We start from the raw sequence: 17,885 nt of genomic DNA, 5'->3' as shown, positions 1-17,885 counted from the left end.
TAATATATTTTGCTAAAAGATGACCACAATTTTGGATGAAAGGACAGATGCAGCCTGGGCCAAGAGTAATTTACAGGTAGTGCAATTACTTTAAAAACTAATCTGTTTCTACAACTGTATCAGTTACCTAGCTTCAGATCTAAAGGAGCAATTGCCACTACTGGGCCTTGTTGATGTACATTTTTCTATGTAGGCTCAGCAGAAAGTGGGATGTTACTAAACACGGGGTAGACAATCTTTGGGGCTTAGACAGGAGCTAGAAGGATGACTAAAACATATACCAGCACTATTCACTTTCAAGCAAAAGCAAATGTGATTATGATTCAGGGTCTTGGGAGTAGGGTGTGGAAAGAGTGTTCTAAAAAACAGAAATAGGAAAAGTAAAGGCCAATTCCATTTAACATTCAACCTAATACATTTTCAGAAACTAATTCTGTACTTAGGAACTGTCTGCCAACTTTTAATAGGGGATAGCTGAACAGCCAAAATTAAAACTCTTCAACAATGATGGTTATAATGGAAATGTTGACAGATCATTAACCATAGTAGTCCTTTAGGAAAAAACCACTACAATAAAATCCTGCAGCTAAAATGTAATGAATATCATAATCACATATTTGCTAATGGCTGTGAAATGCCTGAATAGGCCAAACTGATATAAAGAGGATGCCATCTATTAAATCTGACTGTTTAGCCTAGAGCCCAAACCACTGTGAACTGCAGGTGGGTTTATAAAATGCAGGGCATGTTTTCTGTTCCTCCACAGTGAATAGTAAGGGCACTGTTAGGTTCAAGTTGTACCCTTTTTAGGGTCTAAAAAGGATTCTAACTGAAAGGATAATATTCATAAGAGAAGGTCACGATAAATCTGTCTTCCGGAAACTGATTTCATTTCACTAGATATGGAACATAATAGTATCAGTGAACTTCAGAACTGGCAGTGCACACTGCACTTTATAGAAGCTTTAAAATGTTACGCAGCCTTTCTTTTGGAGTAGTATTGTGAAATGCTTCCCAAGACAGATTCATTCATCATTCTGAGTGCCTCTTAAGTGCCAAGCACTATGGATACAAAAATAAGTAAGACACAGCCCATGCTTTCATGGAACATTTCACCTAGCAGAGGAGAGAAGCACACAAAAGAATTCAGTAAGAGAGAAGCCTATTTGAGTAGAGCTGGGTACTAGGAACTTGGTGATGTGAGAAAGTGGGCAAGGGTGTGTCTGGCTGTCAGAATGCTTTTCAGAGGTGACACTAGGGCTGAATCTTAAAAGGCACCTGGTAGCTGCCAGAGATTTTAATAAAAAGTTCACATTTCACATGCTACCAGTCCTTCACTACCATAGCAACTTCATTTATCCCGTCCTTCCACACCCTGATTACTGCAGTATATGAGCTACGAATGGTTCTGAGTAAACTCATGACATCAGAGATAATCTGTGGCACTGAACTGTTTGGGTCTCACTCTTCTCTTTCTCTCTTTTCTTTTTGACCCTCACCCTCACCGCCCCCCTCTGCCACTTGTACAATTTAAGGGGATGGACCAGGGAGGCTGGACTTCACTAGTTTTAAAAATGGCAGGGCTGTGGTTGAGAAGGGTGTATACCTAGGCTTACTTTTTCTCTAATACATACTTCTACATTTAACTAACCAATGTAAGCTACTTTTCTTTAATAAAACCAAAAAAGTCTGTATTTATCAGGTCTCGTTCTGATTGTATGAAGCTTCCTTCCCGAAAACTTACTTGTATGGTGAGAATTACTCTAATAAGTAATATATAAGATTTATGCAAAAGAGCCATTAGGGGAAAAAAGCAGGTAGGAGGCACTACTTCATCCAATGGAATTCTGCCTGTATTCTGTCCAGGTGATTAAGTAATGAGATATTAAAAGAAATTAAACTTAATGATATGAAAAATAAAGCCTCAGATTTACTTACCAAACTGCATGCCCCAATCCCCAAGATAATTTATTCTTGTTACTTGATGTCCTAAAGCTTCTTTGAGATTTGCTATAAAATTTCCTAGTAAATCAATAAAATACACAGTTTCTCATTATCCATTTTGGTATAAGAACCATGTGCTTCTCTAATATCAAAGCATAACACAGAAAATTCTTTTGGCAAAATTTACTAACAATTTCTTTTTACTAAAACATTCATTATTGTGTTTTCATCTACGTTATGGAAAGGGAGTAAGGAATTATTTTGGAGGAGGTAGTTATTCTAAAGAACCTCACAATTTTCAACAACATTAATGGGGGTTAGGAACACATGTTCAAGTAATTGCGATTCCAAGTCAATTCCAAGGACAGAAAATAACAGAATCTCAGTAGTTAAAAAAGAAATATATAATTTGGCTATGTCCTAAAGAACCTAGCCATACCGATTTTTCTTTTTCTAAGTAGCCCATTCCACCTTCTTGCCATCATGAAGTCCATCCTCTCATGTTGCTCCCTAACTAACAGCACATAGCAGTCCAAGGCCTCCACCTTCCTGTACTGCTGATGCTGGTTTGACATTTGACCTCTATTCCACTCTCCTTCTGTGTGCCCTCACATACTGCAGAGGCTGGAAAGCTAAAAATAACACTCCCCAGAATCTCTGGCAGTTAGGGTTCCAGAAGTCATTTAGGTCTGGGCAATTTGATACACTTTGTACGTGATCTAGAAGGCAGAAATGAGGTGGAAAGGGAGCTACCTTTATTTTTTCTGACAAGCACAGTAGCGGAGACTTTGTTTTTTAGTGGCATCACTACTAGAGGTCCTAGTGTCCTGTCATCTAACCTCCAAGGGAAGTAAAAGATAGGGTATGGGTGGCCTCTTTTGCTAGTTTGAATTCTAGAAGGCATGGCAGGAGTAGTGGCAGTTTCCTGACTGTGGCAGTGGCAGTGATCGCAGAAAAGGCAGAAGCTCCCTTGATGATCAAGTTCTATGGTATAGTTTTGTGAGTCATCTATGTCAGCTTAATCCAAAGCTTCTTCAGCACTCCCAACAACTTTGCAAACTATTCGATATCCCATCCCTGCTTTTACTAGAGTGGATCTAGTTTTCTGCAAATAACCCCTTGCCAATATGCACAGCTGACAAAGTACTACAGCTACTTCTCCAGTTTCCCTACTTCTAGATTTTCCCAAGGTATATGGTCTCAGCAACAGGATTCACCTTTTGCAGCTGGTACTCAGACTATATTCCTATTTTTCTTAGCACCTTAGTATCTTATAAGTCCAACTAAATGTCTGAACCTAGGCTTTTGGAATTAGACTGCCTAATTTCAAATCCTGGCTGCAATACTTACTAGCTGTGTGATTTCGGGAAAGTTACTTTTGGTATCTGAGTTTCCTCATCTATAATCAGCAGTACTTAATAAACCGGGCTATTGTAAAACTAGTTGAGATAATACATGAAAACACTTAACATGGTAAGTTTCAATAATTATCTCTTCCTGGTTCAAATATTTCCCTTAACAACTGTCAAACAACTATCATGTTCAACCCTATGCTTTTGACTTACTCATGTAAGACAACAACTTTTCTTATATTCTTTTTCATCAAGTCCTGTCATTTCCTCTCTTAAAATGCTGCTTGAGAACTTTTTAACAATGAGAGCTGACTAGTGCCGTAACAATCTATGCCACAAATACTGATTTCTCCAAGTCTTTAAAGTATTCTAGTACGGAATAAATGACTTTCTTGTAAGCATGCAAAAGACAGATTTCTATACTGGAAGACAGATTACATGAGATAAACTCCAAAATCCCTTCCAATTCTCATATTATACAATTCTAACTGCAGCTTTAAGATTGGGCTGCTACACAATGTCATGCTTTAAGTAAATGGAAACCATAAGCCTATTATACACTGAAGCATTACAGCCAAGAAGTACAACACTATAGTAATTTCTCTTTATTAGGATAGTCTTGTTTCAATTTTCAGTCTTGAAAACTCCAGTTAGTACTCACATGACGGAGACTGAGTTTCTTTTATATAACAAATATGAACAAAAAAAACTGGGAGGATGACTATCAATCCCATATAACTGTTTTCATTTCAGCATCTTTCAGTTCTTCTTCATATGCATACATATTTTTAACAAGTTAAAATCAAAACATACATACCAGTTAAACCTGGTTTCTGAGTTAATCTTTTGGTTTTGAAACAAATTTTTTGCTATTTCTAAACCAATTTTTTCCATTTTTTTGGTGATATTTAATTAGCATTAAGCTCATATAAATTTCAACTTCTTTGTTTTTTGTCCTTTTGTTACTTAAGCCTTAAACCATTAGACTGTATCACCAAATACAGCCCCGAAAGGCATGCTCAGTATTTTCTGTGAAACGAATGACACTTACCTATGATGGTAGAACGCAAATGTCCAACATGGAATTTTTTGGCAACATTAGGTGAACTGCAAGATAATTGCAAAAGTTTACTTTTTCTGTTCTAAGAACAAGAGTTCTAAAATGAACTAGGTCATAGCTCCATAGTTTAATACAATTGTGGACTAAAGCCTTTGGTAATTTAGGGCAAAGATAGCTAAAGATTAGACATTTAGAGCAAAGATAAATTAGATGTCAGAAAAAACCATCCTTAGTGAAACTGATCCTCTGACTCATGAGGTAGTCACATAACATACACAGAAGTGGCACACTTAGGAAGCAGGTACATTTGAGGACTGATAAAAAGATGAGGAAATTCAGAGATATGTTGTGATACAAACAATGTACATTATTAGAAATTAAGTTTAGTGCACTACTTCTCAGTTCTTTAACTTCTTAAAAATTACTGGGGACCCCAAAGAAATTTTGTTTATATGAGTAATATCTATCAATATTTATTGTATCAGAAATTAAAACAAAAATATAGAACTATTTATATATAAAGCTTCCCAGGATAACCAGAAATAGGATTTACCACTCCAAATTCTCAAGCAACACATTTATTACTCTTGGTGGTTGAGAGGTTGTAATCAATAATTTAACAATAGCAAATGCTTCTAGAGCACACTCACTATCTGACAGGCACAGTTTGACATACTTTACGTGCATTAATTCACTTAATGCTCAGAAGAGCTGTGATGTAAGGTACTCTCATATTTGTGATGAGGGACTTGAGATACAAAAAGGAAAAAAGATAATGAAGTGAATTTGGCAATATCTTGAGGACTCTTGAACCTGGGTGATGAGCCTATGGGACTTAACATACCTTTCCTCTATTTTGTGTATGTTTGAAAATTTCGTAAGTTTTTCAATATTAAAAAAAGATATATTAACTAGAACACAGCTGGTTAAAATTGGTAAAGGGACTTCCCTGGTGGCACAGTGGTTAAGAAACCGCCTGCCAATTCAGGGGACACAGGTTAGATCCCTGGTCCAGGAAGACCCCACATGCCATGGAGCAACTAAGCCCGTGCGCCACAGCTACTGAACCTGAGCTCTAGAGGCTGCACGCCACAACTACTGAAGCCGAGGTGCCTAGAGCCTGTGCTCTGCAACAAGAGAAGCCACCGCAATGAGAAGCCTGTGCACCCCAACCAAGAGTAGCTCCCACTCACTGCAACTAGAGAAAGCCCGCGTGCAGCAAAGAAGACCCAATGCACCAGAAATAAAAATAAATAAATTTATATTAAAAAAGAAAAGTGGTAAAAACAGAGCTTAATCTTGGTCTGTCTCCAAAGCCTTGTTATCAATATTTCCCCTTTTAAGGGTATTACCATTTAAAAACTTGATCCTACAGATACCTGTGCACAATTGTGAAGTCATGAAACTATAAGGATACTCATTTAATCATTATTTAGAAAGAAAGCAAATGTTCTTCAATAGGGTTAAAACAACCAGCAAACAAGAAAGATATATAAAACACTGGTTTTATGAAACTAAACAACAGGACAGTGAAGGACTGTGATCCCTATGAGAACGTCAGCCAACAGGGTGACTCTTAGAACTGCCTTACTAGCAAATTCGGGAGATGTAGCTAAAGCAGAACAATCTATACCATGAAATGTTTATATTAGAAAAGAAGAAAGGTTTCAAATCAATGACCTAAGGCGCTCCTATAAGAAACTAGAAAGGGAGGCTCAAACCAAATCCAAAGTAAGCAGAATAAAAGAGAGTAATACAGATGAAGGTTAAAAAAAAAAAAAAGACAGAAACTGTTAGATATCCTAATCGCAGTGGTGGTGATGAGACCTGGACATCTTTGACAAAACTCATCAAATTACATGTTGAAATATGGTGAGCTGTATTGTACTGTATGTAATTATACCTCAATAAAGCTGATTAAAAAAATCTCCAGACAACAGAATACTACGAAACAATAAAAATAAGCCAGCCCTGGATGTACTGATATTAGAGGAATGTAAGCTACATTGTTTAAAGAAAAAAGCAAGGAAAAGAACAGCATATAATGTGTGTGATCTGTTTACAAATGCAAAGAATATCTCTAGGTGGGTAAGCAAGAAACTGGTATTGGTGAATGCCCGGATGGAGAGAACTGGGAAACTAGGTTAGGGAGTACACATCCTTCTTACTGAATACCCGTCTATAATCTTTGAATTTTTAAAAACTAGGTATTTATATTATCTGTCTAATAATAATAAAAAAGCTTTCTCATAGCTTTTGCATTGTTTTAAAAAACTGAGTATAGTTGATTTACATTATAGAAGTTCCAGGCATACAACAGTGAATCACAACTTTGAAAGATTATACTCCATTTATAGTTATTATAAAATGTTGGCTATAGTCCCTGTGCTGTACAATATATCCTTGTAGCTTATTTTATCCATCATAGTTTGTACGTCTTACTCCCCTACCTCTACCTTGCCCCTCCCCACTTCCCTCTCCCCACTGGTAACCACAAGTTTGTGCTCTGTATCTGTGAGTCTGTTTCTTTTTTGTTATATTCATTAGTCTATGTTTTAGGTTCCACATATAAATAATAACATACAGTACTTGTCTTTTTCTGTCTGACTTATTTCACTTAACACAATGCCCTCCAAGTCCATCCATGTCGCTGTAAATGGCAAAATTTCATTCTTTTTATGGCTGAGTAGTATTCCATTGTGTGTGCGCACACACGTGTGTCTTCTTTATCCAGTCATCTGTTGATAATACTTAGGCTGCTTCCATATCTTGCCTACTTCCATATCTTGCCTAGTTCAATAATGCTGCTATGAACATTGGGGTGCATGTATCTTTTCGAATTAGTGTTTTCATTTTCTTCAGATGTATACCCAGGAGTGATATTGCTGGATCATATGGTAGCTCCATTTTTAGCTTTTTGAGGAACCTCCATACTGTTTTCCACAGTGGCTGCATCAATTTACATTCTCACCAACAGTGCACGAGGTTTCCCTTTTCTCACATTTTTGCCAACATTTGTTATTTGTGGTCTTTTTGATGATACCTGTTCTGAGGTGTGAGGTGATATCTCCCTGTGGTTTTGATTTGCATTTCTCTGATGATTAGCCACGTTGAGCTTTTTTTTAAAAAATAAATTTATTTATTTATTTATGGCTGCATTGGGTCTTTGTTGCTGTGCACGGGCTTTCTCTAGTTGTGGCGAGCGGGGGCTACTCTTCATTGCTGTGTGCGGGCTTCTCACTGCGGTGGCTTCTCTTGTTGCAGAGCACGGGCTCTAGGCACGCGGGCTTCAGTAGTTGTGGCTCTCAGGCTCAGTAGTTGTGGCTCGCGGGCTCTAGAGTGCAGGCTCAGTAGTTGTGGCACACGGGCTTAGTTGCTCTGTGGCACGTAGGATCTTCCAGGACCAGGGCTCGAACCCACGTCCCCTGTATTGGCAGGCGGATTCTTAACCGCTGTGCCATCAGGGAAGCCCCCTATGCTGAGCACCTTTTCATGTGCCTGTTGGCCATAGCTTTTGTACTTTTTCTTTAGAATTAGAAGAACTGAGTCTATCTAGGGCTTCACAAAACCTCCCTTGAAATCATCAATTTGCCATTCTCTACATTCCTGCTCGGAAGGGAATACAATGATACGGAAAATACAAATTCAATTCCTTTGGCAATCAAAGTAACTACTATGAATACAATTTGGACACTTTACTGGAAATTAAAAAAAAATCTTTCATGTAATTTCCTCAATCTTGTAAGAAAAGAGATAATATTACTCTTATTTTCCATACAAGAAAAGAGACTAGAGAAATAAACTGTCCCATCCAAGATGACTGAATCAGTTACTAAGTGAAAATTGGTACCCTGATCTCCTGGACTTCCATATTACCAGAGGTCCTCAATTTGTTTTTTGAGAACACTTCACACTGGGGAACAGCAGGGAGTGGGGAAGATTGTGTTGATGAAAGAAGAGGAAAGGCTACCACTGCTCACTGTGCTCCTGCAGATTTGATTTGAACAAAATAGGAAAGGCTGACTCTGTAGAGAGGAGAGAGGCAACAGTAGTTAGCTTCAATTCTTACTCTACCTACCACGTGGAGCCCAAGCCCAGCGGGGACAGTCATCTACGCTGGCACTTTATCACACTGCTCCTGGATCAGACAAAATATAGGGAAACCAACCACATATCAATATATCAGGGAGGCAGGAAAGGTTAAGGATACAGGATTCGGCGTTAGCTCTGTGACTATGAGCAGGTTCCTTGACCTATCATCACCATCATCATCTCAATATAAGGGGCAAGTTTCTTGAACACAGTGATTCTATCTCTTGCTTTGAGGGGAAAGTTGCCTGGTCTATTAGAGAAACTATGTAGTTAAAGAAATTCTCTCCTCCCACCTCTCTCATTTTCAGGACAAATTCAAGAACAATGTTTTCTATCAGTTTTTACCCTCTCCTCTACCTGTTTGTCTCTACTTTGAAACCACAATGATAAGCGCCACAGCAACTGGAAAACTTCTAAGGGAGAAAGCAGCTATGGTCCCACAGCAATGCCAGTTGAAAAATAACAGAGAGCAAAGATGGCTGCTGGGAAATGGACTCTGCTTTCATCAGCATTCAGATGCTCATTTAAGTTCCAGCTTTCCTTAACCGCTTTAGAAAAACGTTGAGAGAGGCAAATCCATAAGCAAATAAACTGCCCTTCAAAAAGCCTATAGACTACAATTCAAATAGAACATGTTATTTTTAGACATAAGCATAAACAAAAAAGAGCATTATATGGGAAACACAAACTTTGGAGAAAAGCCAAAGAATCAGTGAGCAAGAAAGACTAAGGTCTTGGTATTTTGAGCTTGGCTCGGGAGAAGGGATGGTGAAGGGGAAGTGAACGTTGAGAAGAAGGCATTAAAAGTGAGCACTGGTGGCAACTTTTCACGTGTTCACGTTTCAAGAAACTTGTGATGGCACTATTTCAAGGGTGAATGTGTAGTAACAGGTATTATTCTACTTTGCTACTGATTTTCCTTTGCTGTTGGTTAGGTAAGAGCAAGGAGTGTACAAGTACTGAAGTACCTCCCCAGAGAAGGGTATGTGTCCTGCATCACTGTAAAGACATGAATGAAAAGAATTAAAGGTGGGCATCACTGTAAAGACATGAATGAAAAGAATTAAAGGTGGCTACAAACTCTTTGCCACTCTCCATTAAGAGATGTAATCTACTCCCTTGCTCTGAATCAGGGATGATCTTGTGACTTGCTTTGACCAGCTGACAGTGACAGAAGTGATGATGTGCCTGTTACAAAACCAGATACTTTACTATCTTGGAGCCCTGAGCACCTCTGTAAAGAGGTCTGGCTATTCTGTTGGAGAATGCAGAGAGAGAGATGCCTGGCCAGCCCTCAGGTGAGATGCCAGACAAGTAAATGAGCCACCTGGATTTCTAGCCCTAGTATAATGTCTAGATGACCAGAGTTGCATAAGTGACCACAGGCAAGTAAAAGAATCATTAGGCTATGTCCTCCCTGATTTCCTGGTCTACAGAGTCATGAACATTAAAGTGGTTGTTGTTTTAAGACAACAATCAGGAGTGTGGCAAACTTTTTCTTGAAGAGCCAGATAGTAAATATTTTAGGCCATCTGGTCTCTATCTCAATTATTCAACTCTACTGTACTCAACTGCCGTTAGAGTATGAAAGTAGCCACTGTGACAATATGTAAATGAATGTGCAAGCCTGTATTCCAATAAAACTTTATTTACAAAAACATGGCAGGCTGGATTTTGCCCATGGGCTAAAGTTTGCCAATCCCTGTATCAAGTTTTGTAGTGTCTTGTTATGTAAGAGATGACTGAAATGACGGCAACTTTCCTTGGGGGATGGCCTTAGTGTAGTTCCTCTCTGGGGTGAGGATGACTGCAGAAGTCCCTCTCTGTTCTTTTGATGCAACAACGTTTACACTAAACTTTAAATATCTTGATTGGAGCGCATCGGTAGCATAAGATTTATTCATAATATATATCTGCTCCATAAAATGGTTAGCTTACTCAACAATCAGTCCTTATCATAAACAGATGAGTTTACCCAGTCTTAGAGGGTCTGCTTTTTCTAAGAACATGACTGAGCAGCAGAGACAGTACAAATGTGGAATCCATAAAACCCATTCACCTCTGATTACCCCAGGTACTAATCATAACTAAGTTTAACTAAGTTATCATCATAAATTACAATAATGAGTTAGAAAACTTGAAATAATATCTGCCATGTCAATTTTTAAAAATCTTCCACAAAAACATATACTTAAGACAAAGGCTCTAGCAAGTTCTATCTTTCTAAGTGGGAAAACAGCTCATCGAAGCTCTTCCTTGGCTGTTAGGAAGGCAAATATAATATCTCTAACAATGTTCAAGAGCTGTCATCCTGTCCGCTGTACCCTGAAGGTGACCCCTCTTCTTTTTTGGTTACCTAAAAGCAAGTCATAGATTAGATGGTTTTGTTGATGGCATATAAGAAAGTTATCATGAAGACTATTTAGAGGCACATTAAAACATCAGGCTATTTCTCTGGTAATTTTAAATAATACGCATTACATGTAATAGACCTTGTGATGTTGGATTCCAATTGGTAACATCAGTAAAAATTGAGTTCCAGTAGTAATAAGCACTCCTACAGTCCAGAACTTGGCTTCTAAATACCTCCCTCACAAAAAGTAACCAGGACTTCTTGGGGGACATGGACAATTCCAGGTCTGAGTAAGGTTGGAACATCTTATGCCAAAAAGAAAAGTACAGCAAGGCTTAAGGGGACATGCAAAGAGAATAAAGGAGCCTAATTTGGGATAATTTGAGTATAAAAACCAGTCATTTAAAAACAATCTTTTCCATGATCCAGCAATCCCACTTCTGGGTATATATCCAAAGGAAACAAATTATCTTGAAGAGAAATCTGTACTCCCATGTTCACTGCAGCATTATTCACAATAGCCAAGGTATGGAAACAACCTAAGTGTCCATCAGTAGATGAATGGATAAAGAAAATGTGGTATGTATACATAATGGAATATTATTCAGCCTTAAAAATGAAGGAAATTCTGTCATTTGCAACAATATGGATGAAACTGTAGGGCATTAAGCTAAGTAAAATGAGCCAGACAGAGAAAGACAAATACTACATGGTATCACTTATATGTGGGATCTAAAGACTAAAAAGTCAAACTCCCAGAAACAGAGACTGGAGAAGTGCTTGTCTGGGGCTGGAGGCTGGGGGAAATAAGGAGAGGTTGGTAAAAGGGTGCAAACGTTCAGCTATAAGACGAATAAGTTCTGAGGACCTAATGTATAACAAAGTGACTATGGTTGATAACACTGTATTGTATAATTGAAATTTGCTAAGCAAGTAGAACAAATGTTCTCACACACATACACAAAAAGTAAATATGTGAGGTGATAGATGTATTTACTAACTCAAAGGGGGAAATCCTCTCACAATGTATACACATATCAAATCATCATGTTGTACACTTTATCTTACAATTTTATTTGTCAATTATACCTCAATAAAGCTAAAAATATATATACATACATTATAAACACAACAAAGCTTGTTCTCTGATAATCACATTACTCTGAAATTCTTAATATGATAGTAACCATTATCTGTGCTTTAGGAGTCTACTAAAAGGAAGAACGAGGTCTTCCAAAAAAAAAAAACCACAAAACTGTTAATACATAATTAAAAAAGAAACATAATAATCAGTTGGTACTTTGATTAAAGTCCAAAATTTTTATTCATGGTTTAATGATCAACTCACTGTGATTTTAAGGAAATAATATAATCTAACTAATTTTTAATTTTTCCATGTGTAATTCTCTGAGATCCCAGATGAAAACAGTAAAACACTCACCTGCCCAGCCAGTTGATTAACCAACACGTATGATGGGTAGGCACTCACCTGAACTCAACCACGATCTTCTTCTGGGGAAGGCCAGAAAAAAGTTCACTTTTTAATCCATATTTTGAGCCATCTTCAATCACTTCTTGTAGTACTGTCTGAAAAGTAAAAGGTATGGGACTTAATGAAGAAAAAATGTGCAATTTTCTTAATTATTTTGTTACTGAGAACTAACTATTGTTAATTTTCACATTCTAATTTATGGAACTGAGAATTTTATAGTATTGTTAGCAGTACCACCTTCTTCTATCACTAATGCTAGTCAGAGCAGTCATAACACAAGTTAACATCTACAGGGCCTCTTTGCCCTTTTATACATCATGTCTATTCATCCTTATAGTAGCGAATGATGTAGATACTTTACAGATGAAGAAATTGAAGCTTAGAGAGGTAATTGCCAAAAGTCCCACAGCAAATAGAAACAACAAAACCAGAAGCAGCATCTAATATATTTTCTTTTTTTTTTTTGGGCTGTGTTGGGTCTTCGTTTCTGTGCGAGGGCTTTCTCTAGTTGTGGCAAGTGGGGGCCACTCTTCATCGCGGTGCGCGGGCCTCTCACTATCGCAGCCTCTCTTGTTGCGGAGCACAAGCTCCAGACGTGCAGGCTCAGTAGTTGTGGTTCACAGGCCTAGTTGCTCCGTGGCATGTGGGATCCTCCCAGACCAGGGCTCGAATCCGTGTCCCCTGCATTGGCAGGCAGATTCTCAACCACTGCGCCACCAGGGAAGGCCCAGCATCTAATATTTATCAAATGCATATTATGTGCCAGGCACTGTACTAAACATTTTATATGTATTATATGTATTAATTCTCACAACAACCCTAAGAGATGAGTATATTTTTACAAATGAGGAAACAGAAGCTCAGACTGGTTAAGTAACTTTCCCAAGGTCATACTGCAAAAACTTTGTTCACTCCACAGCTTATGTGTTAACTCTGCATGGTGCTGCTACTTTTGTGATACTAATGATCACAGTAATGGTAGAAAATAAATAAAAATTTATAATTTAAGTTCCTCTTGGCTACATAAGTAAAAAGCAAGGAGATATCACAGAAACTGCCAAAACATATTCCAGGTTAAATAACATAGAATTACTGTATGGTTCACAAAATTCATACTTTATTTTTTGCTAACAATGATGATGCACTTATTATGTATTTACTTTTTACTGTAGGATTTTGAAATTACTGATAGGTTTTGATTTACTCATACTGATATTTGCTTCACACACAGTATTTGAAGTCCTAAAAATGTAGTTTATGACATGAAGGATTCTACTATCATAAGAGCTGGTTAAGACAGTCACTTTGGGACTTCCCTGGTGGCACAGTGGTTAAGAATCCCTGTGCCAGTTCAGGGGACATGGGTTTGATCCCTGGTCCAGGAAGATCCCACATACTGCGGAGCAACTAAGCTCGTGCGCCACAACTACTGAGCCCGTGCGCGTGGAGCCCGTGCTCCGCAACAAGAGAAGCCACTACAATGAGAAGCTCACGCACTGCAACAACGCAACTAGAGAAAGCCTGCATACAGCAACGAAGACCCAACACAACCAAAGACATAAATAAATAATTAAAAAAAAAAAAGACAGTCACTTAATGGAAAAGGCAGAGAAGGTAGTAGGAGGCAACAAAGCAACACTTTTAAGAAGCATCTATAGAGTGCCAGGCTCAAGTCTAGATGCTTCTTTGTTATCTTTTAAGCCTCACAATCTTAAAATGGGCAACACTTTCCATTTAATAGATGAAAGAACTAAGTGTGTATTTGCCCAAGGACAAAGAAAATATTCTCTTTACTGACACTGTGCATTAGGACATACAGAGAAAGGACTAATATACAGACATCAAGTACAATAGTGCCTGTCCTACATGAAGGACCCATTAAATGTTTGTTACTCCAAGAACATGGGTCACAAGAAGATTGCAAGTGGGAAGGTAAATGTAAATGAGAGGTAATTCATACTCAGATTATTCAAAGGTTAAGGCGTACCCATCCTTTTGACTTTCTATCCCTTTTTATGTAACAGATGGTAGACTCCACAAAAGGTTAACAGCGGAAAGTTAGAATTCTCTTTAACAAATGACCCTTGGTTCATTGATTTCGCCGGCATAAACAAAAAAAAAAGCAACTTTAATAAAAGACGATCTTACATGCTCCACTTCCAAACCATTCACTGACAATTCGACCTACCTGCTAACTAGCTAGCTTTTTTCTCTACCATTTCACTGAAAGTGCTCTCAAAATCAGTATTCTAAATGCCAAACCCAATTGAACACTTAAATCATGTTTAATACATTACTTTTATGAATACATTCTTTTCGTAAAATTAAACAAATTAAGATAAGGCTGAAGTCTAGAGTCCCTTTTGTTCATCTGCCCTAATCCTGGTCCCTTCCTGCTTTCCCCTGGGGTAACTACCTTTCAAGCATCATTTTAGCTGATTACTATTCCCTTCTCCTTCCAACTACCCAGCTTCCTTGGTTGTAGTGACATCATTCTACCGAATTTTGCCTTCCTTTATTTCCTTTGAAGACCCCTCTTCCACTGCCTGCCCCCACTCCCTACCCTGTGCTCTTTTCTTGCTTCTAGCTCCTTACTTTACACTTCTCCTAGGTGTAAAGTCCTAAGACTTTACTACTTACCTACCAGAATCTTGTGCTACAGATTGATACAGTCAACTCAGGATTAAACATCTCTCTCAGGCACTTCAAACAGAATATACTCCTCTTCCTTCAACGTTCTTCATTTCCACGAATTTCACTCTGAACCCCCCAGCTAACCAAGTCAGAAACCTAGGAGGAGTTCCTAAGATCTACCCTTTTCCCTCAATCTCCAGAACTAACCACCTGTTAATCACCAAACCCTGTGCGTGCTGTCTCCCAAATATTATAATTTTCCCCTCTGCCCTGGTTTAGACTGTCATCATCTGTCAGCTACACTGCTACAAAAACAACTACAACAAAACAATAGCACCTATCTTCTTATATAATATACATATTTAATCAGGTCTATGTTCTGTTTAAAGCCTTCAATGATTCCCTACCACTTAAGAGATTTTCCCAGTTTCTGGGTTTTTACTTTACATGCATATCATCTTTACTTTTAATTTTGAGGAAATTGATTTGTTGAAAGGCACATTGTAATATCCATAAAAATCACAAGCTATAAGTGTTAGTTTTTTTGATGACATATAACTATTAAAATGAAATAAATTTCATAAGTGTAAGAAATACCAAAAAATCATGTGTGCCACCTGTGGTACACATAACACACCATGGAAAATAATGACAGAAGAAAAAGCTGAAACTCTTACGCAGAGCATGTAAGGTCTTTCATACTGTGTAATTTCATATCCTCCCCCATGCCATCCTATGTGCAAATCATACTCAGTCACCTCCTGATTTCCAGACAATGCCATGTTTTTGACTGTACTGTCCCAAACTGTCCCCTCTGCCTGGAATGTCTGCCCTTGTATCTCCCAAGTATATTCTTTATCTTCATCCCAATTCAAGGTTATCTCCCGTCTCCTTGAGACAGATTTACTTTGAGGGAGTAGGGAAAAAAAAAATTTACGTGTACCTTTCTTTACACCAGGACTGCATCTTATACATGCCCTCATTATATGATTCATCCCACTGTCTAGCCATCACACATTACACTGTAATATTTTTTATGCTTTGCTTTTTTAGATCATAAGCTCCTTGAGGGCAAGATACATGCCATTTTGTCTTCAGATTTCAGTAATGCAGTCCCTGGCAAATAATAAGCAGGAAGTTTATTGAATTAGTGGGCACAAAGAAGAATGTCAGTGAGCTAGTAAAGTTCTCTGATATTTTAATAGAGTAAGTTAGAGGCCCATCTATTCACCAATATGTATGTTTAAAGGTAAGAGGTACTCAGTAATGTAAATGTAGGTACATAAAGAATCTATAACCAGAAATTAAATCTTTCAAAGGTTTAACTTTTTGGAATGCTTTAGCAAATTAACAAATATTCCAATAGGCGGGTGCTTTCTGTTTATCCACCACCATTATATTTTCTGTGGATGATTCTGTCATTTTATCTAATTCTTTATTGGTCAATATATATTTTTAATTTATTTTATATATTTATCTTTGGCTGCGTTGGGTCTTCAGTGCTGTGCACAGGCTTTCTCTAGTTGTGGCGCGTGGGGGCTACTCTTTGTTGTGGTGCACGGGCTTCTCATTGCAGTAGCTTCTCTTGTTGCGGAGCACAGGCTCTAGGCCATGTGGGCTTCAGTAGTTGTGGCTCACAGGCTCTAGAGCATAGGCTCAGTAGTTGTGGTGCATGGGCTTAGCTGCTCCGTGGCATGTGGGATCTGGGACCAGGGCTCGAACCCGTGTCCCCTGCATTGGCAGGCGGATTCTTTTTTTTTTTTTTTTTTGCAGTACGCGGGCCTCTCACTGTTGTGGCCTCTCCCATTGCGGAGCGCAGGCTCCGGACGCGCAGGTTCAGCGGCCATGGCTCACGGGCCCAGCTGCTCTGCGGCATGTGGGATCTTCCCAGACCGGGGCACGAACCTGCGTCCCCTGCATCAGCAGGTGGACTCTCAACCACTGCGCCACCAGGGAAGCCCCTGGCAGGCGGATTCTTAACCACTGCGCCACCAGGGAAGTTCCTGGTCAGCATTTGACAGCTCTCAAAAGAACTTCTAAGGAAGTTACCACTACTTGACTGGTCAGTTCCTTAGTCAATAGCTGAAAAGTGCTTAATCATTAATTCTTTCCATGTGTTCAGCTAATTGACACTACCCATGACTTGAATGCATCCACTGCCTATTGACATAAACTCAATTAGTGAAATAATAAGCAGAGTTAGAGCCACTTAAATCAGTATCTCTTTCTTTTTTTCCCCTTAAGTTTTGTTAGAGCATGCACAGTTGAATTCAGCAAATAAAAATGCATGTGTGCATGCGAAATAAGAAATTGTATTATCCACTGTATATTTCTAAGGCACACCTAAAAAACAGGATTTTGTTTGCCTTTTTCCTATTTGGTTAAACTCATATTTTCTCTTTTTTCTCCCCATAAACTGAACTAACTATTATTCAAAGTTAGTTTCTTCTGAAAGTCATCTATAGACTACTGCCAGGTAGAAGTCTGGTACCAAAGTGATAGTTCTTCACAATGATAAGTTCTTCTAGCTTTGAAAAATGTATTATCTAGTCTCAGAGATTTGGCAGTTCCTACTACATTTAATTTTACATTTTAGCCTCCTACCTTTGATGATGATTTATATGAAGACATTATAAGCCATTATTAGTGATCCAAACCTAAGCTAACATTTAATCATCTCTGGTGCTGCCAGTGCTAGTAATTCAATTGCAATGCAAGAACAGATACATTTTATGCAAGGCTAAGTTTGTACATGTGGAAACAATGATACAAATTCATAATTCTCTGCTTGAGGAGTAAGTTTTGGACACAGATCATTGGCTACATGTGAATCTCAATAACTTTAACATGGAAAAAAAAAGTTTTATAAAGGTCCTAAGAAGGATTGAATTTTCTTGACATGATCTGAAAACTTCAGACATGCAAATGAACATTGTTTAAGGCCTGAAAATAATGGAG

General features: G+C 38.3%; 1 protein-coding gene across 3 annotated transcripts in view; it reads right to left on the bottom strand.

Annotated features, from left to right (window-relative positions):
- The window catches only part of RARS2 (arginyl-tRNA synthetase 2, mitochondrial), an 81,190-nt gene that overhangs the window by 25,072 nt on the left and 38,233 nt on the right, over positions 1 to 17,885 (bottom strand). For all 3 annotated transcript variants that reach the window (XM_027090914.1, XM_027090918.1, XM_027090927.1), the window contains exons 5-7: positions 12,291 to 12,388; positions 4,348 to 4,403; positions 1,939 to 2,022 (exon numbers count right to left, since the gene is read on the bottom strand). In XM_027090914.1, coding sequence (XP_026946715.1) covers positions 1,939 to 2,022; positions 4,348 to 4,403; positions 12,291 to 12,388 — 238 coding nt within the window. The remainder of the gene's footprint in view (positions 1 to 1,938; positions 2,023 to 4,347; positions 4,404 to 12,290; positions 12,389 to 17,885) is intronic.

The sequence above is a fragment of the Aethalodelphis obliquidens genome, unplaced genomic scaffold (genome assembly GCF_003676395.1).
Source record: "Aethalodelphis obliquidens isolate GAN/ISIS:26980383/991018 unplaced genomic scaffold, ASM367639v1 scaffold3, whole genome shotgun sequence".
Taxonomy (NCBI): domain Eukaryota; kingdom Metazoa; phylum Chordata; class Mammalia; order Artiodactyla; family Delphinidae; genus Aethalodelphis; species Aethalodelphis obliquidens.
The sequence above is the reverse complement of the archived record's forward strand: the minus strand, read 5'-3'. Positions and strand labels throughout refer to the sequence as shown.